We start from the raw sequence: 24,889 nt of genomic DNA on the forward strand, positions 1-24,889 counted from the left end.
TCGCGTACTGGTCCTCCTTGTTCGCATCGTCCTGTCTGTCCGTCGCGTACTGGTGGTCCTTGTTCGCGTTGTCCTGATTTCCCGGCAGTTTTTGGCAGCCGGAAAATATTCACCGTGCGGGATGACGTCGGTGCGAATCGTAATTCCTGGGTCGTGAATGGCTGGCTGCAAGCGTCCCGACGTCAGGTCGGCGCTTTCCCGGATCGCATTTGTAGGTTTATTTTGTTCGGTCGGGCTTTTTTACGAATCGTACTTAAATGGTATTCCCGTGCGAATAGTAATTCCTTGTTTGCAAATTTTGACGACCGGGTACGCGTCGGACGGAGAATATGCTCCGTCCGACGGTTCGTACCCGGTTTTTACCGGATCGTGATCGGCACCTTTGGCTTTTGCAACCCTGGTGACGGTAGCACTCCAACATGGACACTCACATTGCCACAGCCACTCCCTCACAGCTGGTATACACCCACACCACACCCATCCAGCACAAGCGTCACAGGACACATGATCCTAATAATTAAAAAAAACGGGTGCACGTGCTCTACACCATTTTAGAGTTGCTCGCAACGCATGCACTGCGGCCAGCACAGTCACACCGCCACGGTGATGGCCCATCCCGGTGGTCCGGACACTTGATGTTTTGACTGCTCTGCTGCACTGCAGTGTAGTTCTAAGCCCAACATCGATGGCCTACCACCACGTGGCCTCACTTCTCACTGAGTTAGTAGCACCGCAAGCACTGAGCAGGTGTAAAACCTGCGATGATGATAGGTGCACTAGTATGTCCTCTGCCATGGCGATATCAAGACTCAATTCCAAATGTGAGACCTATTAGCTTGCAGAACAAAGCTGCATGATGTGGAGGGTGCCGTGACTGCGAAAAGGTGAGCAGTGAGGCCTTGGTGCGCAGCGTCAGGCAGATACCTCTGGGCGTCAGGAGTGAATGGGGTACAGCAGCCTGAATGCAGAAAGACGGCAGAGCGATTTAGGCATACGCACTTGTATATACTCTGCCACAGCGTCGGATTCGTAACGCGGGCACTGGTTCAATGCCTGAGGAGCTGGTGCCGAGTTCCAACTGTGGGCTGCTTTTTGGAGCAGTCTGGGGGGGCAGATTTGGGCGGTGTCGCTGTTGTTTGGATACAGCCAGCGTCCCAGTGGGTGTCTGAATGGCCTTTCTGGAGGCAGATGGGCGTCATTACCTCACGTTTAGCAACAGGCAGAGGTATCACTTTCTTTCTCTCGCAGGGCCGCCCATCAATGTATGCATACCTAGCAGGGCAGGGGGCCTGAGCAGAAGAGGCCTCACTTGTTTTTAAGTCACCAGTGTAAACAAATCTGTGTATTTTTTTGCATCTCCCTCACCCCCGCTTTTTTAAAGAAAATTTCGCTGAAGAAGTGTTTTGAGGAAAGGCAATATGCAAATGTGGGCCACTTTTTTTTTTAGCGTGCCCGGTGCCTAATCCAACGCTGCTCTGCCATTACTAATTCTGTACTATCTTTCAGATGTGGGAGCTTGAGAGTTCCACTAGGTTGTGTCACGTGGTAGGAGACAGATCAGTAGTGTAAAGGTAAGCTGTGACGGTTTTGTACACAGTGTGGGCACTCACTGTCCCTCTTCATCTCTTCCTTTCTCTCCTTCACACTCTTTCTCTTTCTCTCCCACTCACACTGTTTCTCTCTTTCTCTCTCTTCTTCTTTCTCACACTCTTTGTCTCTCTCTCTTCCTCTATCTCACTGTTTCTCTCTCCTTCAGTCTCTCTCACTCTTTCTCTCTTTCTCTGTCTTCCTCTCACTCTTTCTTTCTTTTTCTCTCTCTCTTCCTCTCTCTCACTCTTTCTCTCTCTCTTCCTCTTGCTTCCTCTTTCTCTCTATGTCTTCCTCTCTCTCACACTGTTTCTCTTTCTCTCTTCCTTGTATCTTTTCTCTCTCTTACTCGATCTCTCTTCCTCTGTCTTCCTCTCTCTCTCACTCTTTCTCTGTCTTCCTTTCTCTCTCACTCGTTCTCTCTTCCTCTCTCTCTATCTCTCTTCCTCTCTCTCTCTCTCTCTTCCTCTCTCTCACTCTGTCTCTATCTCCTTTGCTGGACGCATGATGCACCATCTTATCTTTCTTTTTGTCCTGCAGGCTGTGAATCACAAATCGACCAGCGATGAAATGCCACAGCTGTACAAAGTTTTATTTGTTGTTGTTTTGTTTTATATGTAAATCTATACATGACTAAGATTCATATTTCTCCAACCTCAAAAGCATCTTTTTATTAATAGTTCATAGAGGGACACTTCCGGGCCCAAGAAGGTTGTTGGGGGTATACTGGTGATGTGGGAAGAGGATGAGTTACCTACTAATGTAGGGAGACGCAACGTGAAAAGGGTATCCCTCACAGAAAGAGCTCCGATATGTTTTCAGAAATGCCTCGGACAGATGCCAGCTGACGGACTGAATCACAAAATTGCTTTTCAATGCTCATATAGTGTGACTTATGAACAGTTTGTACCCAGGCTCACAGAGGGACAACTGTGGCCTGTCTGCTCTACTCACAGAGGCAGAACTACGAGCTGTCCACTCCCAAAGGAACAGCAGCTTAGTAGCTCCCAGAGGTCGAGGCACAGCAGTGTACTTGCTCGCAAAGGTAGACAGCTGCGGGCCAACGGACTGGCTTCTAAAGGCATAGCTGTGAAGTTGTGATGTTGGGCACAGGGAACGTGAAAGGGTTATCTTCCTACTGGTGTCCTTGAGTGGAAGTCGTCCTGCCTGGCGCTCACCTGTTTCTTCTTTATTGTTAACAAATCTTTAACTTTCACTGCGTCCAAATCATCATTATACAGAGCTCCGCTATATTAAATTGCCCCCGGTAACCTTTCTTTTAATATTTTCACTCGATGCGAGGCACACGATGGCTGATAACAGTTCCTGGTTTGAATTGTTAGCAGCCAATCAGAGGACACTTCCTGCTTTGAAGTGTTAGCAGCCAATCAGAGGCAAGCTTGTGCTCGGGAGTTACACACCGACCATATATATATATATATATATATATATTTCTTTCCTTTAATATCTCAAAAACTACTGAACGGATTTACACCATTTCTACAAAACCGCGCTTTCTGAACGAAGGCCTTTCTCCCTGCCAAATTTGGCGTATTTCCGATCAGCAGTTTGACCTATAGTCATGTCTAAAGTTTCCTATGGAAAATGCATTGAGAAAACACATTTTGACACCCCCCTTTTTTCTCAGCCCCCCCTTGACCAATCACCCCTAAACTTTCAAGATAGGAGCTGATCAAAAAAGAGAAACTTTTTGGAAAATTTCGTAAAGAATCGTCAAACAATGCCAAAGTTATAAGCAGGTGGAGGGCTCCAGGAGGGGGGCCGCGCAACTCCCCTCCCAACATGAGTGAAGCCCTGAGACTGCGGGGACCCCAGCGGGCCCTGCAGCCCCAGCGAGCCCCCGCTATTATTTTTTAAGAAATACCCCCGGGACCTAGCCCACCCCGGGGTCTCATTGAAATAAAACACGGGAACCCGCGACCCCAGCGTGAATTTGTTTTTTAAATGTTTTTTTTTTAACATGGTTATCCTTCTGGCACTCCCTGAGCAGGCCTTGGGGCTCAGAGTGTTTCTACCCTGCCCCTTCTCTTCTTTTCTACCTTTGTTACTCTGTTTCCTAGCGACTCGCTTCTACCAAGCCACAACATGGCTGCCAACACTTCCTGGTTTGGAGTGTTGACAGCCAATGACAGTGAAGCTTGTGCACAGGACTTAGGCTCCACCCAGATATCAAAACTTTTATTTTTCTAATTTCTCAGCAACTGCTGAATGGATTTACACCATTTAAAAAAAAAGGTCGCTTTCTGACCCACGCACTACATTTGTGCCAAACTTGGGGTAATTCCGTTCAGTAGTTTCAGCTGCAGCCTTGCACAAAGTTCCCTATGGGAAATTGATTTTTGACTCTTATTTTTTGAATTTCTCAAAAACCACTGAACGGATTTCCACCATTTAAAAAAAAGGTCGCTTTCTAAACCAAGCTCTACCTTTCTGCTAAATTTGGGGTAATTCCGTTCAGCAGTTCGGGCTGTAGCTCGTCGCAAAATTTCCTATGGAAATCAACATGGGGAAAACGCGTTTTGGGACCCCCCCCTTTTTCTCAGCCCCCCCTTGAGGAATCACCCCCAAACTTTCAGGATAGGAGCTGACCTGGATAGACTTTTTTGGGAGAATTTCGCAAAGATTCGTCAAACAACGCCAAAGTTATTAGCAAATCAAAAAATAATTTTCCTCTGGAAACTAGGTTGTAACTATAACTACCTACTGGCAACCGCCAGTAGGTAATATATATATATATATATATTTATTTTTTTAACCCAAAGGTTTTAGGGATGTTATAGTGGGAAATGGAATTAAAAAACCCATACAAATTCACTGAGAAAACCAAAGGTTACAGGGACTTTATATTTATGCTCACACTTCACTCATACAAAACCAGAGAAATTCAGCATTTAGAGTTAGCTGAGCTAACTATAACTTATGCCTCCGCAATGCACTACTTATGACCTCACATATTACAATAATCTTGGCATGGTCAGTGAATAACTGATTATATGCCTGATTGCATCTTTGCATCTCAAATTACATCACTGATGTCATCATCCAGTGATTGGGAGTTTTTTCTAACAGTTACTGAGTGTTAAACATATATTCTAAGGTAAGTGGCTGTGGGAGAGCCTGTATGGGGGAGTGAGTGGGTGTGTAAGTGAAGCCTAAATGGGTATGCCCAGACATAGGTCCCTTGCTCACTGATTTAACCCAGATCTCTTGACTGAGTATGAATGTTTGACTTACTCAGCATTCTGTCCATCATTTGTTGCTGTAGCTGCAACTTTGCGCCCTAAGTGGAAAGGGTATACATAGCTGTGGGTCCCTTGCTCGTTGTGCCACTGGATGCTAGCCTAACTGATGTGGGGGGAAACCCTGAAATCGGTCCCAGGATGCTTGTTTCAGGACCTGGATTGGCAGTTAGGGCTAGACTGTTCCTATGAGGAGCAGGGTCAAAATTGATTTGCACATGGCTGTATCCTAACTGGGGAGGTGTAGTGAGCAAATTAACAATGGATTCATCCTGAGATCTCTTCACTGGGGGGTGAATGATTGATTTACTCAGCATTCCATCCATCATTTCTTGTTGTAGCACTTTTCACCCTAATGGGATGGGTATGCCCAGATGCTAGCTGTGCCACTGGATTCAAGCTAGCCTGGCTGATCATGGGTTAAACCCCAAAATTGGTCCCAGGATTCTTGTTTCCAGTCAAGTGAGGACTCAGCTTGACAGTTTGGGATGTGTTGTTCCCATGAGGAGCAGAGTCAAGACTGATTTGCATATGGCTGGATCCAAACTGGGGTAGCATAATGAGCAAAATAACAATGGATTTCAGTGCGGGTGAATGGTTGATTTACTCGGCATTCAGTCCATCATTTGTTGTTGGAGCACTTTTCGCCCTCAGTGAGATGGGGATGCCCAGACATGGGTCTATTGCTTGCTGTGCCACTTGACTCAAGCTAGCCTGGCTGATGATGGGTGAAACCCTCAAATCGGTGAAGGATGCCTGTTTCTGGTCCAATGAGGACGCAGCTTGGCAGTTCAGGCTGGACTGTTCCTATGAGGAGCAGGGTCAAGACTGATTTGCATATGGCTGGGTCCAAACTTGTTTGACATAGTGAGCAAAAGAACAGTTAATTTAACCCAGATTTCTTCACTGGGGGTGAATGTTTGATTTATACAGCATTCCGGACCTAATTTGTTGCTGTAGCACAGAGATAAACCTAGGCAACTTACAATTCAATGAAAGTTTAAATTACATCAACTCAGTCCCCAATATGTCAGCCACCCCCACATACTTTGCCATGTTTCCTGGGGCATCCTTGTGACACAAAAAATGGTTCTTCTTGTTTGGCACTAGTAAACAGTTGCAATTAAAATAATAACTGTAAAAACAACAGTTGATGGACAGAATGCAGAACAATGTCATACATTCACCCCAGTACAGAGATCTGGGCCTAAATCCATCATTTTTTTGCTCACCATGCCATTCTAGTTTGAACCCAACCATATGCAAATCAGTCTTTACCCTATGCCTCATGGGAACAGTCCAGACCGAACTGCCAAGACAGGCCCTCCCTGGACTGGAAACAAGCATCCCAGGACAGGTTTCAGGCCTTCATCCCTCTTCAGCCAGGATAGCTTGATTCCAGTGGCATGGAGAGCGCGGGACCCACGTCTGGGCATACCCGTCCCACTCGGGGAGACAAATGCAAAAACAACAGTTGATAGACAGAATGCAGAACAATGTCATACATTCACCCCAGTACAGAGATCTGGGCCTAAGTCAATGATTTGTTTGCTCACCATGCCATTCCAGTTTGAACCCAGCCATATGCAAATCAGTCTTGACCCTGTGCCTCATGGGAACAGTCCTGCCCGAACTGCCAAGCCAGGTCCTCCCTGGACTGGAAACAAGCATCCTAGGACCCGTTTCGGAGTTTCACCCCTCGTCAGCCAGGATAGCTTGATTCCAGTGGCATGGCAAGCACGGGACCTACGTCTGGGCGTACCCGTCCCACTCGGTGTGACAAATGCAAAAACAACAGTTGATGGACAGAATGCAGAACAATGTCATACATTCACCCCAGTACAGAGATCCTGGTCTAAAACCATCATTTTTTTGCTCCCCATGCCATTCCAGTTTAAACCCAGCCATATGCAAATCAGTCTTGACCCTGTGCCTCATGGGAATAGTTCAGCCCGAACTGCCAAGCCAGGTCCTCCTTGGACTGGAAACAAGCATCCTTGGACTGGTTTCGGGGTTTCACCAGTCTTCAGCCAGGATAGCTTGATTCCAGTGGCATGGAGAGCAGGGGACCCACGCCTGGGCACACCCGTCCCACTTGGGGTGACAAATGCAGAAACAACAGTTGATGGACAGAATGCAGAACAATGTCATACATTCAGCCCAGTACAGAGATCTGGGCCTAAATCCATCATTTTCTTTGCTCACCATGCCATTCTAGTTTGATCCCAGTCATATGCAAATCAGTATTGACCCTGTGCCTCAAGGGAACAGTCCAGCCCGAACTGCAAAGCCAGGTCCTCCCTATACTGCAAACAAGCATCCTAGGACCCGTTTCGGAGTTTCACCCCTCGTCAGCCACAATAGCTTGATTCCAGTGGCATTGCAAGCACAGAACCTATGTCTGGGCATGTCCGTCCCACTCGGGGTGACAAATGCAAAAACAACAGCTGATGGACAGAATGCAGAACAATGTCATACATTCACCCTAGTACAGAGATCTGGACCTAAATCCATCATTTTGTTTGCTCACCATGCTTGTTTCCGGTCCAGTGAGGACCTGGCTTGGCAGTTCAGGCTGGACTGTTCCCATGAGGCACAGGGTCAAGACTGATTTGCATATGGCCAGGTCTAAACTGGAGTGGCATGGTGAGCAAAAGAATGATGCGTTTAACCCAGTTCTCTTGACTGTGTGTGAATGGTTTGATTTGTTCTGCATTCCGTCCTTCAATTGTGTGTCTTTTGCTTTCTCGCCCCAAGTGAGCCAGGTCTGCCCAGACGTGGGTGGCTCCTGGGCTCACTGTGCCACTGGAATCAAGCTATCCTGGCTGAAGAGGGGTGAAAATCCAAAACCGGTCCTAGAATGCTTGTTTCCGGTCCATGGACGACCTGGCTTGGCAGTTCAGGCTGGACTGTTCCCATGAGGCACAGGGTCAAGACTGATTTGCCTTGGCCAGTTCTAAACTGGGGTGGCATGGTGAGCAAAAGAATGATGGATTTAACCCAGATCTCTTGCCGGGGAGGTGAATGTTTTGATTTGTTCTGCATTCCGTCCATCAATTGTGTGTCTTTTGCTTTCTCGCCCCAAATGCGCCAGGTATGCCCAGACATGGGTCTGGACTCACTGTGCCACTGGAATCAAGCTATCCTGGCTGAAGAGGGGTGAAACCCTGAAACTGGTCCTAGGATGCTTGTTTCCGGTCCAGGGAGGACCTGGCTTGACAGTTCGGGCTGGACTGTTCCTATGAGGCACAGGGTCAAAACTGATTTGCATATGGCCATGTCTAAGCTGGGGGGCATGGTGAGCAAAAGAATGATGGATTTAACCCAGATCTCTTGACTGGGGGTGAGAGTTTTGAATTTTTCTTCATTCCGTCCATCAATTGTGTGTCTTTTGATTAAAATAATAACAACTCAGACACAAAAATTACTAGCACTCAATAAAATAATTAAAAAACAATATTAAACACAACTATATTTCAAACAACAATATAAAATACTTAAAAAAATACTTACCTTCAATATTCTGATTCACAACAGTTTTGACATCACAATATTTTTTACAAGATATTTGTGTCGATCAATTTTTTTGAAACAATAATTTGGTGTCATATTTTTATACACTTTGGGAGACCTCGTGTACAGCAGCCTATGTATAATGAGCATAAAACTAGGGGTGTGCAAAATTTGAATAATGTACTTTTGCGTTAATGTGCAATATTTTGGAGAAAATACACAAAATTAGGTGAAGTTCAACACCAGCATTGATGCTAGAAAAATTGAAAGATACATGTTGTGTTAATAATAGTGCAAAAATTGTAAGCACTACAAAAGCGCAGCCATTTGCATTCTGGTCATTTGGTTTGTTTCAGTGCAATTGCGCTTTTTGGAGCACATGGTGCACAATTACACAGAGTGGCAGCACAGCGTAATTTTGGGAATTGCACGTAACAAACAGAACGCAAAATATCTGACATTACATGAGGTTATGCTGGCTTAATAGAATTTTTTACCAGGCCATCTTAAATCAATAAATCTTTATTCAGTCGATGAATTCACAATAAAACAATGCAGATCCATAATAATAAAATCAGTTATATAGATAGTAAGATCAGAGTACAGTTACTCATAAAAAACAAGGAGCACATAAAACAATTAATCAGGTCTTGTTTCCCTCTATGCCTAGACAGCCTGTAAAAAGGATAAAACAGTGAAAGTCGCCAGCGCCGTGGGTAGCATCCGTAAATAAATAAAGGTGGGCCTAACTTGTTTAAAATGCAATGATTTCAACAAAGGGATTAAAAAACGCTGCCTCAGCCAACTGAACTAAGAGCAGAACATTATAACATTGAGCAAATCCTGCGGAGACACATTGTTGCAGCCGTAGGATGCCCTTCCCTCAGGCCGAATCGACCCATGCGGGGAAGACAAAAGATGATGCAATTGATTAAACCTAAACCTCCCCAGTAAAAAACCTGTCATGCTGTGAGCGAACCAAGCCCAGGTATGGCTCTAACCCCTGTACAGTTTTTAGAAGCGTGTGTCACCTAAGTGTTGGCTTCTGAAGTTCTAAGCTTTCTCTCTACAAATGGAAGCATTACAGGAACAATCTATTGACACTCCACAATTAAAGGGCGGAGAGAGCAGTTGGAGTCATAAAAATATCAGGCCTACCTAGAGAGAAAAAGGATGCCTTAACATGAGCAATCCAAGGTATACTAATTACCCGGTCCAGAGACAGACAGTCTTCAAGAATCAACTGATTTAACTTCAGCTCCTCCCTACACCAATTCGTAATCCAGCACAGGAGCGGGCTTACGGCGACTCGGTCCAAGACATAATCATGCCCCAATTCCACGTGCACCAAAACTCTGAGGTGGACTGGGGGACCTGGGTCAATGTGCGCAGAAAGTTGTTCTCCAAACTCTGAATCCGATCCAACTTAGGCCTACTTAAAAAAATCTAATTCTTGTGGGAATTATGCATATACCATGTGGAAATAATTGCTCAATTTTGGCCACACTTGTGGTCAGTCAATATCTTATGTCACTATGTTTCACTTACTAGACCATTATGCAAAAGGTATAAGGTTTAGTCTTTTCTTTTTCTTGTTTTTATTACTTATTTCATTTTTATTTCACCTTTCCTTTGCAGTACTTTTTCTATTGCTCTTGAAAAGTAAATTAAATACCAAGGGCAATGGATACATGAGTTATATTTTTGTCTGGCAAATCTGAGGCATCGTATTACTTAGGGCCTTGTGCTGATTAGGGTCTATTGGTTATTCTTAGTTTAGACTATGCAGCAGCATGGAAGTGAGCCAGAAACAAAGAATAATGTGGGGCAGATTCTGCTTTTCAAATAAAAAATTCTGCCTATATGTCAAAGTACCAAAAAGAACTGAAAATTATACTGAAATCCGGTCAGAGGTATGGGGGTATTCCTTTGATTTATGTGACAGAAATAGGGCCTACCACGAACAATACTGTAACATGACACCGGCACTATATTTGTGGTAATGCAGCTGTTCAACTGTGCCCTACATCAGTGATTAAGGCACCACAACCTGTAACTAAAGTGGGTGGTGGCACAAAGATAGTTTTGATGGACTCCCAGATGTACAAAGCTGGCATTTGTGTTACTTTAGCATGCCACTTTATGCTATTGACGTTGTTCAAGCAGCATAAGAGTCAATAGATCAAAAATGAAGGCCAATTCAAATTTCAGTCCTAAGCATCAATTCCTTAGTTCTTGAAAATGCAGTCATTGCACGTGCCATGACATCTATCTTCATTTCCTGGCCTAAGAGTTAATGCATTTTCATACTTATTGAATAGAGTCAGCCCAAGTCTAGCTGAGGATCGACTAAATTGGCTGGAATGTGCTGATATCTTTGTTGTTTTGACAATTCTGGCAAATCATCTCACCATCAGAAGTGCGGATCAATACTATAGTTTTCATTTTTGCCCTAGTGGAACGCCTAGAAGTTATCAGCAGTTATCATTTTTCAATTGGCAATATCAATATTTGTTCACCGATCATTAAGTATTCATAAGGTATCTAATCCCATAAGTTTTCTCTCTCTCTCCAGATCCCTATCTCCGTATGCAGTCCCAGTTGCCCCAATGGGTTCAGAAAAGCCATCATACGAGGAAAGCCCACGTGTTGCTTCCAGTGTGTCCAATGTCTTATAGGTGAAATTTCTAACCTAACAGGTAAGAAAACCAGCACAGCAGTACATTTCATCTGTGCTCTTCCTGTTATTAGGAGAAAGCTCTTTTGTACTTCTTGTATTTTTGTCTTTCAGATTCTAATGAATGCTTTGCCTGTCCCTGGGATCTGTGGCCCAACGATAAACTGAACATATGTATCCCAAAGATAACAGATTTTCTGGCTTATGAGGAACCTTTTGGTGCTGTCTTAGCAACATCCAGCATTTCATTATCAGTGATACCCATTGTCATTCTAGCGCTCTTCATTCATTATAGGAACACCCCCATCATCAAAGCAAGCAATTCTAAACTCAGTAATGTTCTGCTTCTGTCACTCACCTTGTGCTTTCTTTGTTCTTTGGCATTTATCGGTTATCCAATATCAGAAAAATGTCTCCTTCGTCAAGCTGCATTTGGCATCACATTTGCTCTTTGTGTCTCTTGCATCTTGGCCAGAACCATCATGGTGGTCATCGCTTTCAATGCCACCAAACCCACCAGTGACCTTAGGAGATGGGTTGGGCCTCAGTTGTCTTATACGGTCATCAGTGTTGGTACACTAATCCAGATTGTGCTCTGTGTCTTCTGGTTGGCTATGGCTCCCCCATTTTCAGAATATGACATTAAAATTCATCCTGGAATTATCCTATTGCAATGTAACGAGGGATCTACCATTGTATTTTGGTGCATGCTGGGATATCTGGGGTTTCTAGCATCATTCAGCTTCATAGTCGCCTTCCTGGCCAGAAAACTGCCTGACCGCTTCAACGAAGCTCAGTTCATTACCTTCAGCATGCTTGCATTCCTCAGTGTCTGGCTGTCATTTATTCCTGCCTACCTTAGTACCAAGGGCAAATACATGGTTGCCATGGAGATTTTTGCCATCTTGTCTTCTAGTACTTCCTTAGTTTCCTGTATATTTTTCCCCAAATGTTATATCATCTTGTTTAGATCTGAGAGGAACACAAAGAGTCGTCTGATGGGGTAAGGGGCAGGACAGAACTATAAAGCAAAGGGGATATAAGAGAAAAGCGTTTACACTGCTTATTAATTTCATTTTTCAAGGACTCATTTTAAAATACTTATGGGCCAAAAATGAACGGACAAGAACAAATAATGACATATTTATATTCAAGCTTTGAATTTATGTGAGGTGGCATGGACAAGACAATCATCAGGAAAGTCGAGAGCTTACACCTTGGTTCACTTTCTTCTTTGGTTATCTAGCATAGGGTCTTGGTTTCAAAATGGTATTTTTCTACCAACCCTGAGCATTAAAGCAAAACTGCAAGCCCAAGATTCAGATGGGTCCTTTTAATGAGGTGAAATATAATACATGTTTGTTTCCGTATCCCCGTGTTTGTTACACATATTTACCTTTTTTGTTGTTTTTTCAATTTGATTTTCTGCTTTCTATTTGTCAAATGCCACAAAGAGCTGGCTTGGTCCATCTTTCAAGCTATAGAAATGTTATCACTAGTTCACTCATCCTGTTGAGTTCCTACAGCTCGTGTTTATATTACATGGGTAAATCTTCATATTAACTGCTTGCCAGTGGTTTCAACTGTGGTACTTGACAGAAAAGAGGTTTAGCTGTGAATTATTTCCTGCAAGCAGTGCTAAACTGAAATGCAGGATAATTAGCTACTTTAAACAGATACTTGTAGGCCGGTCCATGATGCCAGCATCTATCAATGAATACACCTGAATGTGTGTCAATAAACATTGAAATGCCCTCAGCAAGGTTCTTGGTATTTAAAATTTAAGTTATAATACACTTTGTTGCATGAAACACATTTGAAATAGTTGCACATTATACCAAGCAAATGGCCAAATTTTTTATTGACATATCTGCAGTATCAGGCAAAGAATGAATACTAAACCGATGAGGCTCACATATTCTAAATCTTTTTAAAGAGTGCTAAAATCAATGAAAAATCCTGCAATATAAAAAGTACATTACAAGTTAAATTATGTAATAGAGCCCTACTTTGCCAGCATGAGGTTCATGTGACATTTATAAACTACTCAGCCTGTGGTCCTATGGTTTGTGAAAGCCACCAGAACAACTCAATTGCATCACCACTGGGTAGTTATAGTTAAGTCAGCTGTTCTATATGAAAACGTTTGTTGTGTTGCTAATAATTTTGTCACTGTTTGACAAATCTCCACGAAACCTTCCAACAAGGTGCTACATTTCCACTAGTTTGTGCATGGAAGGTTTCAGGGTGATCCGTCAAACTGGGCAGAGAAAAAAAGGGTCTCACAAAACACAAAATCCCCCTTAATTTTCCGTAGAATTCTTTAGACAAGGCTATGGCAAAAACTGCGGAATGGAATTGCACCAGGTTCAACAGGAGGCAGATTGTACTTTTTGTGATTTGGTGTTAATCTGTTCAGTAGTTTTTGAGATATTAGGATTTGAAAAAATATAGCCATCTGGACAGTTGGATCAGGGGACTCTTGCAAGAGTCCCTTGAACCCAATTAAAAAAGAATAGAGCATTATGATTGACCCAGGGATCTTTGTTCCCCTTGGACCAATTTGCTCTCCTGGTTTTCAGACTCCTGTGGCAGCGAGCGCTCTAATAGACTGACAGCAACATGTGAAAAATGTTGCTGGCAGTCATTACAGGATTCAGGGACTATGTCCTTTGTCTAGAATATATAAACTAAAATATATAAGAGGACAGCGTGGGGATACTCTGACCCCCTGAACTCCATAGGGTATACAGATAGACCACTTAGGGCAAAAAAATAATTGCTTGTATTGCAGCAATACAGCACTATCATAAAAAATAAATGGGGATGGTTTCTTCAATTGATGCAAGGGTGTGTGTGATCTCCACTCTCCGAGCCATCACAGGCCTTTGTACCACACCTTGAGACCAAAATGTCATAAAAAGGGGTGGGGTCATGCATCCCCCCCTGCCCCTAGCCATCAGAGGCCCTGGAAAGCCTACACCCAGGGCCAAAACTTCCTAGAACGGGCAGGGGTCATTTGGCTCCACTCCCTGAGCCTCATAAGGCCCCAGGAACCCCATCCACCAGGGCCGCTAAACTAATTAAAAGGGAGTGGGGCTGCGTAGCCCCCCTCCCTCTGCCATTAATGGCCATGGGGACCCCATCCCCCAAGGTCGGTTCACTAGCTATGTCCCAGGGATCCTATCCCTGGGACAGAGCGGTTTGCCTGCCTGCACTGGCATTGGCAGGAAAACCTGTACCTTCTCCCGCTTGGTATGAGCATTTTTGAACCTCCCACTAAGCAAGAACAAACACCAAGTCTGCTCCTAGCCTGTGGAAGCTTTAAAAATACTACATCCAGCTGGGAGTAGACTATTGAGTAGGAGTTGTGCTGATTTTACAGCAGGGAACAAGCTCCCAGTGATAAAAATCCACTTGAGCAGCCAGACAAAGTGAAATACTGCTGCTCACGAAACTCCACAAAATCTCACAGAGTTTTTATGTAAAGACGCAGAATTCTGCAGAGTAAGACTCTGCAAGTTCTGCCCACCCCTACTTATGATCTGTTTTCCTGCCTGCACTAATGTGGGCAGGGAAATAGAATGAACGATTGCTAATGCCCGGCGGGATCCGCATATGTACCTGCTTCCTGTGGGTGATGGCGATGCCAGCTCCTGCTGCATGTGGGGAACCGGCAGGGGATGTAAGGCACCTGTGGCTCCCAACAAATGTATCATGGGTACCCTGGTTGGGCACAAGGGCACCCATCTTACATGATGCAGGCACTAGGGTATGGTTTCCTAGGGCCAGAAAAAGCTCAGTGGGCAGTTGCATTGATCCCGCATATGTTACCTTTAGTAGTGGCCTTGGGAATGGGTTCCCCAGGGCCTAACAAGACTTAGATTGGCAGGCTGTGTGGCTTCCTACCCTTTAATTAAAGAGAGGGCCCAGGGGAATGGATTCCAAAGGGCCTAACAAGGCTTGGGGAGGGGTGCCACACAGCCCCCCTCCCCTTTAATCAAAATAAATAGCTCTAGGGTTTGAGGTCCCCAGGGCTTACAAGGCTCAGGGAGGGGGCCAGGTGCCCCCCTTCCCGTTAATTTAAAAAAACAGCCTAGAGATGCAGTCCCCTGTCCCCAATAATGCTTGGGGAGGAGGGCCATGTGGCCCCCTCCCTTTTAATAAAAAAATACAATAAGGATGGGGTACTCAAGGTCTAATAAGCCTTGAGGAGGGGGGCTGCATGGCTCAATCCCCTTTACAAAAAGAAGGCTCTAGGGTAAGTTGTCCCAAGAAGCTAAAGAACTCGGAGAGGGGTACTATGTGGACCCCTTACCCTTTTTTGTAAGTTTTGTTCCTGAGGGTTGGCTTAAGGAGGGAACCACATGCTTCCCCTCCGATTCAAAAAATAAGATCCCTGGGGAATGGGGTCCTCTGGCCTAATAAGGCTCAGGGGAGATCAGCCCGACCACTCTCCCATTTAAAAAGAAACAGCCCCGGTGGATGGGGTCCCCAGGGCCTAATTAAGCTTGGGCAAGGGGACCACTTGGCCCTTCCCCCTGAAAATACATAGGGCTCCACAGAATGGGGTCCCGAGGGCCTAATGAGGCTCAGGGAGTGGGGCTTTGTAGCCCCTCCTCTTAAAAACAACAACGCTAGTGGATGGGGTCCCCAGTGGAAGGAGGCCCTTTAAAATATATATGGGCCTAGGTTCTCCAGGGCCTAATGGAATTAATAGGGCTCAGGGATGGGGGATATGGCCCCCTCCTTTAAAAACATAATGTCCTGTTGGGGCTAAGTATAATTTGTGCCCCTGTGTACACTGTTTTTGACTTTACATATTACACCACTAATGACATGTTCTATGACATCATTTATGATAGCACTGTTGACATCTCAAATGAGACAGCACATCTTTTTTTTAAAAATTGCCACAGATTCATGAATCCACCTGTGAATCTGCAGCAAAATAAAGAAAGGCTTTTAAAACATGGCAGGGTCCCTGTGGGACCCCCGCACCTCATCTGGGTGGTCAAGGTATTCCTGCTCTACCCCCTTCTCTTTATTTCTCACTTTTTTCTGGGACTTAGCTTCAAGCAAAGTCCCAAAATGGCTGCCAACACTTCCTGGTTGAAGTGTTGACAGCCAATCAAATGTTAGTAGGATTTGCGAGTCCACTTGAAGGACTCGTTCCCCAGATATCTATATTTTTTATAGATAGATGTCTCAAAAACTACTGAAAGGATTTACACCAAATTGCAAAAAGCATGCTTTCTGGACCAACATCTAGCTTTCTGCCCAATTTGGTGTAATTCCTTTCAACTGTTTGGGTTGTAGTCATTTTCAAAAAATGAAAAATCTCCATATACTTAACATGGGAAAATGCATTTAGGGACCCCGTTTTTTTTCGCGGCTGTTGCTTGACGGATCACCCCAAAACGTTTAACACAGCACCTGAATCAATAATTAGAAGTTTTGTGAAAATTTCATTGAGATTCGTCAAGCGGCGCTAAAGTTTGGGCAAAACAAAAAAAATATTTCCTATGGAAACTTTCGTCCTACTATAACTACCTACTGGACGTCCTCGGGGGCCAACTACCCCTCCTATTACCTCCAGTAAGTCCCACACAGCAGGAATGCTGAGAGGTTGTTGGACGCCCCTCCCCCTTTCTCCACCACTGTGCAAACGTGGCTCCTAGCTCACTTCTAGTAGGGAGATGAAGTCCCCTTGGCTCCAGAGGGTCCTTAGGGTGCAACTACACTTCCTGTTAACTCCAGTAAGACATACACAGCTGGATTGCTGAGAGGTTGTCAGAGGCCACGACCCCTTTCTCCACCCCTCTGCAAATGCACATCCTGAAGCACTATGTGTTGGGGGAAGTTGTCCACTTTAGTCCTGAGGCCCTCAGGAGTAAAGTGAAATTCATTCCGCAACCAGAATCATACCAGAAGGCTCATTTGCAAAGTGATGGTAAAAGAGAGTGTGCCCTTCATGTCCTCTCAGCAATCCCGCTCTCTGGGACTTACTGGTGGTAACAAGAGGGCTTGTTGGCCCCCAAACACCCTTAGCATTTAAGGGGATTTCATTCCCCAACCACCATTGAACCAGGAGGTGTGTTTGCAGAGTGGTGGTGAAGGGGGCATGGCCTACGGTGACTTGCCAGAGTTTTTTAAAAATTAAATATGATTTTTTAGGGAAGGGGGACTATGTAGCCCCCCTTCCCTCACCCATTTTTTGCCCCGGGATCCCATTCCCCAGAGCCAGTTTTTTTTAAAGGGGAGGGGGCACGCAGCCTCCCTCTCCGGGCCGATTATGACCTTGCGAACCCCATCCTCTGGGGCCAGGCCTTTTGCTTTTTTTCTTTTTAAAAATAAAGGAAGTTGGTTCTGAGTGGCCCCCCTCCCCAGGCCTATTTTGTCCCGAGGACCCCATTCACCGGGGCCAGGCCTTCACTTAGTTTTAAAAAAATAGGAAAGGGGGCTTTCTATAGCTCTACGAGTGGGGCTGAAAACCCCCCCTCCAACATTAATTAAGCCCCAGGGAGGTGGTGGTCCCTGGGGCTGTGGGGGCCCAAAGCCCCCATATGAAATTGAATATAGAGTTGCCCTGGGGCGGTAGCAGGGCCTGGGGCAGCTTGGGGGCCAAATCCCCCGTGCATTATTTTTTAATAGAGCCCCGGGGAGCTGGTGGTCCCCGAGGCTACGGGGGGGCGCATGGCACCACCAGCATTTCCTTTTTCTTCAGCCATGAGCAGATGGCATTCCCGGGGGCTGCAGGCTCCTCATCATTATTTTTATTGCACCCAGGACCTGACCCACCTGGGGGCCTAATTAAATGAAGCATGGGAACCAGTGCTTCATTTTATACATTTTTCCGCTGGATTTTCAGAAGTCCAAAAGGCCTAGGGAGTCAGGGTGTTTCTACCCTACCCCATGATCTTTTTTTTTGCATTTTTTCTTTTGACTTGTTTCAACCGAGTCACAAGATGGCTGCTAATAGTTCCTGGTTTGAAGTGTTGGCAGCCAATCAGATCTCAGGCACAAGATTGGGAGGGGTCGCGGTTCCACTGCGGCCACCGTTATATATCTGAGTAATCTTCTGCGATATCTCAGTAGGTCTGCTGCTGCTTATTGTGGTGGCTGGAATGCGGAACAGCCAGTGTGGTGATTTGGAGAACTACTTTGCTGAAAGTTGTACTAAAGTAAAGAACTCTTTTTTTCACAGATGGGACGACAACAACCCACATGGGTGGTGAAAGCGGACTTCCAGTCCCAGCATGCAGTGGCAATGAGCGGATATGCTCACATGAACGTGATCGTATTTAATTGGGAAAATACTGGAAGTAAAGTTGGTCGCCATTTGCACAGTCCACTTTTGAGTAAGGGCGTCAGGCCCAAAATGCGTTAAGTGAAGAACTGTAGCTTTTGTGTTTCACTGGAGCAAGTTTCTTTGAAAATAAACCTACCTGAGAGTGCATTTTACCATGTGGTAAGTCTTTTGTCTTTTGACCGTGAAAAAAGTCGAGGGGGCTGAAACGCGTTGGTTTGTGGAGGTTGCCATTGATAAATATAAGCCAAAACCAGTTCCAGAGTGCCACATCTTTTGCTTTACTTCAATTAATTGGGTCAGGATCCGACACCTACGTAGACCCCCAGGTGGTGAGCGTGCGAAGCTATGGGTCACATTGGAAAACATAGATATATATGTAACCCCCCGGGGCTAGAAAATAAATAAGGTGGGGGGGCTGACTAGCCCCCCCAAGCCCCAGGGACCACCAACCCCCGGGGCTTTATTGTTTTGAGGGATGGGGGCTGCATGGCCCCCCTCCTGGAGCCCTCGAGGACCCTGGGATCAGCTCCTGCAGTGTCCTGTGGTGCCCACCCCAGGACACTGTTGTCTGCTATGAGAGGGCAGGATTTGCACACCAACCACGTCAAACACGCATATGACAATTCGCAGAAGCGCGCAGGTGTCGCGTAACGTACTTTGTACGTGTCGTGTATGGGCTTGGAGTTGCGTACCGGTCGCATAGCAATCGTGTGCGAAAATGTGTACCCAACACACACCGTACGCGGATCCTACACTACAATCGTAAAATGGCGACTATATTACGCACAGGGATCGAGAAAGGTGCCCATAGGGTGCGCGAATCCCAAAAAAAGTTGGTAAAAAAAATAATAACAAAGTATTAAAAATATAGTTTAAAAAATATAAAAAAGAGTTTTAAAAAATTCATTAAAAACAAATAATATTTTTTAATTTTTAAAAGAAATAAGTGAAAAAAAACTTTAAAAAATGGTGAAAAACAATAAAGATTTAGAAATCCATGGAAAATCATAAAAAATCATAGGTTTTAAGATAAGTTATAGATAGGAATTAGCATTTAAAAAACCTTAAAAATTCACTGAAAAAACCATAGGTTTCAGGGTCGTTATAGTTAGTTGGACATTTGACTCATATAAAACCAGAGAAATGTGCCCGTTATAGTTAGTTGAGCTAACTATAACTCGCGCACCCGCATTGCACTGGTGATGATGTCACATATTACATCACTCATGACATGGTCAGTGACATCACTGATGACATCACTCATGACATCATCCATGTGATTATCTGATGCACATACTGATGGCCTAATATAAACTTTGATACACACCCTGTAAAATACAGACTACTATTTTTGAAACCATACACACAACAATGCCAGATACTACATACCACCCACTATTTCCTAGGTCTACACTCACATCCACTCACTTATACATGCAGTTACTCATCAATACAGTACTATAATATGCACTCATACACCTCTACATACAGTTTCAGTCTGCCACTCATCCATAGTTACTCACACACCTAGTCAGTCATGCAAAGAATCAATCACATACCCATTTACTCATGTATACAGTTATACACACCAACTACGTTATTTATACACACACCACATCACTTATTTATGCAGATACTAACACATACTTACTGTCTTGTAGAATCACTGATACAAGCAGACACTCTTTTATACACCCACTCTTCAAATAACTTACTCTCACGTATAGTCATTTATATACTCCAACACTCACATATACTGCCTTAAAACATATGTAGTTACTCAAACATATACCAGTGAGACATTCATTCACTCACCAACACACCCATACACACACTAACTCACCCATACAGCCCTTCCCAGATGTACTTTTGAATCCATACAACCAGTGAATCACTCACTCAGACATGTATTCACAGAGTCACACACCCCCCACCCACCCACACAGACACTCAGGCACTCATACAGATACTCAGACAACAAACCAATAACCCATATAGACACTAATGTCACTCACCAACCCATGCAGCCGCTCATACACCAACTGAGACACTAATACAGACTTTCACACAGTTTAGTCACTAACCAAATCAATCAATCAATCATAGGAATTTGTATAGCGCACTGCTCACCCGGAGGGTCTCAAGGCGCTGGGGGGGGAATGCTACTGCTTGAACAGCCAGGTCTTGAGTTGCTTCCTGAAGGCGAGATGGTCTTGCGTTGTCCGGAGGTGGATGGGGAGGGAGTTCCATGTCTTGGCTGCCAGGTAGGAGAAGGATCTTCCTCTGGCGGTGGCTCTGCGGATGCGGGGGACGGTGGCGAGAGCGAGGCTGGCGGAGCGGAGCTGGCGGAGCGGAGCTGGCGGGTGGGCTTGTGGAAGGTCAGGCGGCTGTTGAGGAACTTGGGGCCCAGGTCGTGGAGGGCCTTGTGTGCGTGGGTGAGGAGTCGGAACGTGATTCTTTTGTTGACGGGGAGCCAGTGCAGGTCTCTCAGGTGTCCGGAGATGTGGCTGTGTCGGGGGATGTCCAGGATGAGTCGTGCTGAGGCGTTCTGGATCCGTTGGAGTTTCTTCTGGAGTTTGGCAGCGGTGCCGGCGTAGAGGGCGTTCCCGTAGTCCAGCCGACTGGTGACGAGGGCCTGGGTGACCGTCTTCCTGGTCTCGGTGGGGATCCTTCGGAAGATCTTTCGAAGCATGCGCAGGGTGTTGAAGCATGAAGACGAGACGGCGTTGACTTGTCTGGTCATCGAGAGGGAGGAGTCCAGGATGAAGCCTAGTTTGCGTGCGTGGTCCGTTGGCTTGGGGGTGGCTCCCAGGGCGGGGGTCCACCAGGAGTCGTCCCAAGCGGAGGGTGATGATCCCAGGATGAGGACCTCCATCTTGTCTGAGTTCAGTTTCAGGCGGCTGTTCTTCATCCATTCGGCGACGTCTTTCATCCCTTCGTGTAGGCTGGCTCTGGCGGCGTCCGGGTCGCTGGTGAGGGAGAGGATCAGCTGGGTGTCGTCGGCGTAGGTGATGATCTTGAGGTTGTGTTGACGTGCGATGGTTGCGAGGGGGCTCATGTAGACGTTGAAGAGGGTGGGGCTGAGCGATGACCCTTGTGGAACGCCGCAGATGACTTCAGTGGCCGCTGACCGGAACGGGGGGAGGCGGACTCTCTGGGTTCTTCTGGCGAGGAATGAGGTGATCCACTCCAGGGCCTTCTCCTGGATGCCGGTGTTATTCAGGCGCTGTACCAGGGTGCGGTGGCAGACAGTGTCGAACGCTGCAGAGAGGTCCAGGAGGATGAGGGCCGCAGTTTCCCCGTTGTCCATTAGGGATCTGATGTCGTCTGTGGCTGCGATGAGGGCGGTCTCCGTGCTGTGGTTGGCTCGGAAGCCGGATTGCGAGTGGTCGAGGGATCCGTTGGTCTCGAGGAAGGCGGCTAGCTGTCTGTTGACGGTCTTCTCGATGACTTTGGCAGGAAACGGGAGGAGCGAGATGGGGCGGTAGTTCTTGAGGTCGGAGGGGTCTGCAGTTGGTTTCTTCAGCAGGGCACTGATCTCGGCGTGTTTCCAGCACTCCGGGAAGGTGGTGGTGTTAAAGGAGGCGTTGATGATGTCGCGGAGGTGGGGTGCGATGATGTGGTCGGCCGTGTTGAAGATGTGGTGTGGGCAGGGGTCCGTAGGGGATCCGGAGTGGATGGTGTTCATTGTGCGTGTTGTGTCTTCGGAGCTGACGGGGGTCCAGGTGCGGAGGGTGGCGGTGGGGGCATCGGTTCGGTGGTGGGGTTTGTGGTTGGTGGGCCGAAGCTGTTGTGAATGTTGGCGATCTTGTCGTGGAAGAAGGCTGCGAGGGAGTCGCAGAGGTCTTGCGAGGGAGTGATGTCATTGTTTCCGGCGTCGGGGTTGGAGAGCTCTTTGACGATGCTGAAGAGTTCCTTGCTGTTGTGGGTGTTGTTGTCCAGTCGTTCCTTGAAGGCTGTCGTCTTTGTGGCACGGATCAGTTGGTGGTGTTTGCGGGTGGCGTGTTTGAGGGCCGTCATGTTGTCTGTGGTCTGGTTGGTTTGCCAGGTGTTCTCCAGGGAGCGGCAGTTCTTCTTGGAGGTGATGAGCTCGTCGGTGAACCAGGAGGCTTTCTTGCTGCCGCGTCTGCTGGGGGGGGTTCTTCTTCAGTGGTGCAAGGGTATCTGCGCAGTTGGTGATCCACTGTCTGAGGTTGTTGGCGGCTTCATTGGGGTCCGTTGAGCTGGTGGGGGGGTTCTGGCTGAGGAAGGTGGTGAGCTGGTCGCCGGTGATCTTGTTCCAGCACCTGCGGGGGGCTTGTTGAGGGTGGTGGTGGGTCATCGTTTTACTGAAGCTGAAGTGGACGCAGCTGTGGTCAGTCCACTGGAGATTGGTGGAGTGGCTGAAGGTGACGTATTTGCTGGATGAGAAGACTGGGTCAAGCGTGTGGCCGGCGTAGTGGGTGGGGGTGGTTACCAGTTGCTTGAGTCCGAGGTTGGCCAGGTTGTCCAGCAGAGCAGTGGTGTTGCGGTCCTTGTTGTCCTCCAGGTGGAAGTTGAGGTCCCCCAGGAGGATGTAGTCGGTGGAATTCATGGCGTGCGGGCTGACGAAGTCTGTGATGTCTTCGCTGAACTGTGTGCGTGGTCCCGGTGGTCTGTAGACGAGGGTGCCTCTGAGCGTGGTCTTGGGGTCGGTGTGTATCTGGAAGTGGAGGTGTTCGGCGGAGGTGAAGGTGTCATCGGAGTTGGTCGTGATGCGGATGGTGTTCTTGTGGATGATGGCGATGCCTCCTCCTGTCTGGTTGACACGGTCCTTCCTGGTGATTTTGTAGCCTTCCGGGACGGCGATGGCGACGTCGGGCGCTGAGGAGGCGTTCATCCAGGTTTCCGTCAGGAAGGCGATGTTTGGTGCTGTCGAGTCGAGGAGGTTCCAGAGTTCAACGGCATGCCTGTGAACGGAGCGGGTGTTGAGCAGGATGCACATCAGGTGTTTGTTGCTGGGGCTCGGTTTAGCAGGTGCGGTGTTGGGTCGGAGGCCGGTGAAGCGGCAGGTCAGGCAGGTGAAGGGTCCGTGGGTGCGTCTCGGGGTGACTCGGTAGCAGGTGGTGTTTCGGCTGGCGTTGAGTGCGTGGAGGGTTTTGGTGTCGTAAATGTGCAGGGTGTGCCGGCGAACGCGAGGACCAGGGGGTCTGGCGCTGGGCGCGGTCCAGACGCGGACGGGCGCAGACGGGCTTACCTTTGGCACACCTTCGGCGCTCAATCGGCGCTCCCGCTGTGTGCGTCCGCTGCGCGGTCGCTCTGGGGGTGTCGTAAGTAAGGAGCCGGGAGGGAGGAGCAGTTGGGTGGCGGGAGAGGGGCGGCGAATGGAATCACAGGGGGGCGGGGCCGCAGGGAGGCAGCGGCGGGAAATTCCAAGAAGCAGCGGGCAGTGGGAAATTCCCAGGAGCAGCGGGAAATTCCCAGGAGCAGCGGGCAGCGAGCGAAGGAATCTGCAGGCAGGAGGCGGCAAAGGCAGGCAGGAGCTGCAGCAGTGAGTGGGGCGACCAAGCCCTGTGGAGAGCCATACATTTAGTAACACATGTTCAATCACTCACTTATACAGTCAGTCACGCACCTACTAAATAATAAGCACTTGCAAATCCACTCATTCTTCAATACACCTTGACACAGATATATATGAAAAATATTTAAACATTACAGAAACTCACATTCACTGGATGATGTCATCAGTGATGTCATTTGAGATGTAATCAGTGATGTCATCAGTGATGTCACTGACCATGTCATGAGTGATGTAATCTGCAACGTCATCACCAGTGCTTTGCGGGCGCGCAAGTTATAGTTAGCTCAACTAACTATAACTGGCGAATTTCTCTGGTTTTATATGAGTCAAATGTCCAACTAACTATAACGTCCCTGAAACCTATGTTTTTTTCAGTGAAGATATATATATATATATATATATATATATATATATATATATATATATATATATATATATATATAGGTATAGATATATAAATGTAGATATATTATATATATATTCACTGAAAAAACCATAGGTTTCACCCACGTTATAGTTAGTTGGACATTTCACTCGAAAAAAACCATTGAAATTCCCCCGTTATAGTTAGTTCAGCTAACTATAACTCGCACGCCTGCAATCCACTGCTGATGACGTCACATATTACATCACTCATGACATGGTCAGTGATATCACTGATGACATCACTGATAACATCTCAAATGACATCACTGATGGCATCACTGATGACTTCATCCAGTGACTGTGTGTTTCTTTAAAATTTAAATATGTTTTACATATTTATAGGGAAAGGCCTGTTGAAGAATGAGTGGGTGTACAAGTGTGTAAATGGATGATTTTCTGTGGTGCGTAACTAACTCTATAAGTGAGTCATTAAATGTATCTTACTGCAGACTAGGGACTAAACTGTGTGAATGTGTATGTGTCTGTGTGTTGGTGTATAAGTGGCTGCATGGTTTTGTGAATAGCTATATGAGTGTCTATAAGGGGTATTGATTGTTTGTCTCAGTATCTGT

General features: G+C 46.5%; 1 protein-coding gene across 1 annotated transcript in view; it reads left to right on the top strand.

Annotated features, from left to right (window-relative positions):
- The window catches only part of LOC146782756 (vomeronasal type-2 receptor 26-like), a 186,697-nt gene extending 174,653 nt beyond the window's left edge, over nucleotides 1–12,044 (top strand). The window contains exons 2-3 of the mRNA XM_085637231.1: nucleotides 10,936–11,059; nucleotides 11,152–12,044. Of these exons, the coding sequence (XP_085493357.1) occupies nucleotides 10,936–11,059; nucleotides 11,152–12,044 (1,017 nt within the window). The remainder of the gene's footprint in view (nucleotides 1–10,935; nucleotides 11,060–11,151) is intronic.
- The last annotated feature ends 12,845 nt before the right edge of the window (nucleotides 12,045–24,889 follow it).

Source organism: Triturus cristatus, chromosome 12 (assembly GCF_964204655.1).
Source record: "Triturus cristatus chromosome 12, aTriCri1.1, whole genome shotgun sequence".
Lineage (NCBI taxonomy): Eukaryota > Metazoa > Chordata > Amphibia > Caudata > Salamandridae > Triturus > Triturus cristatus.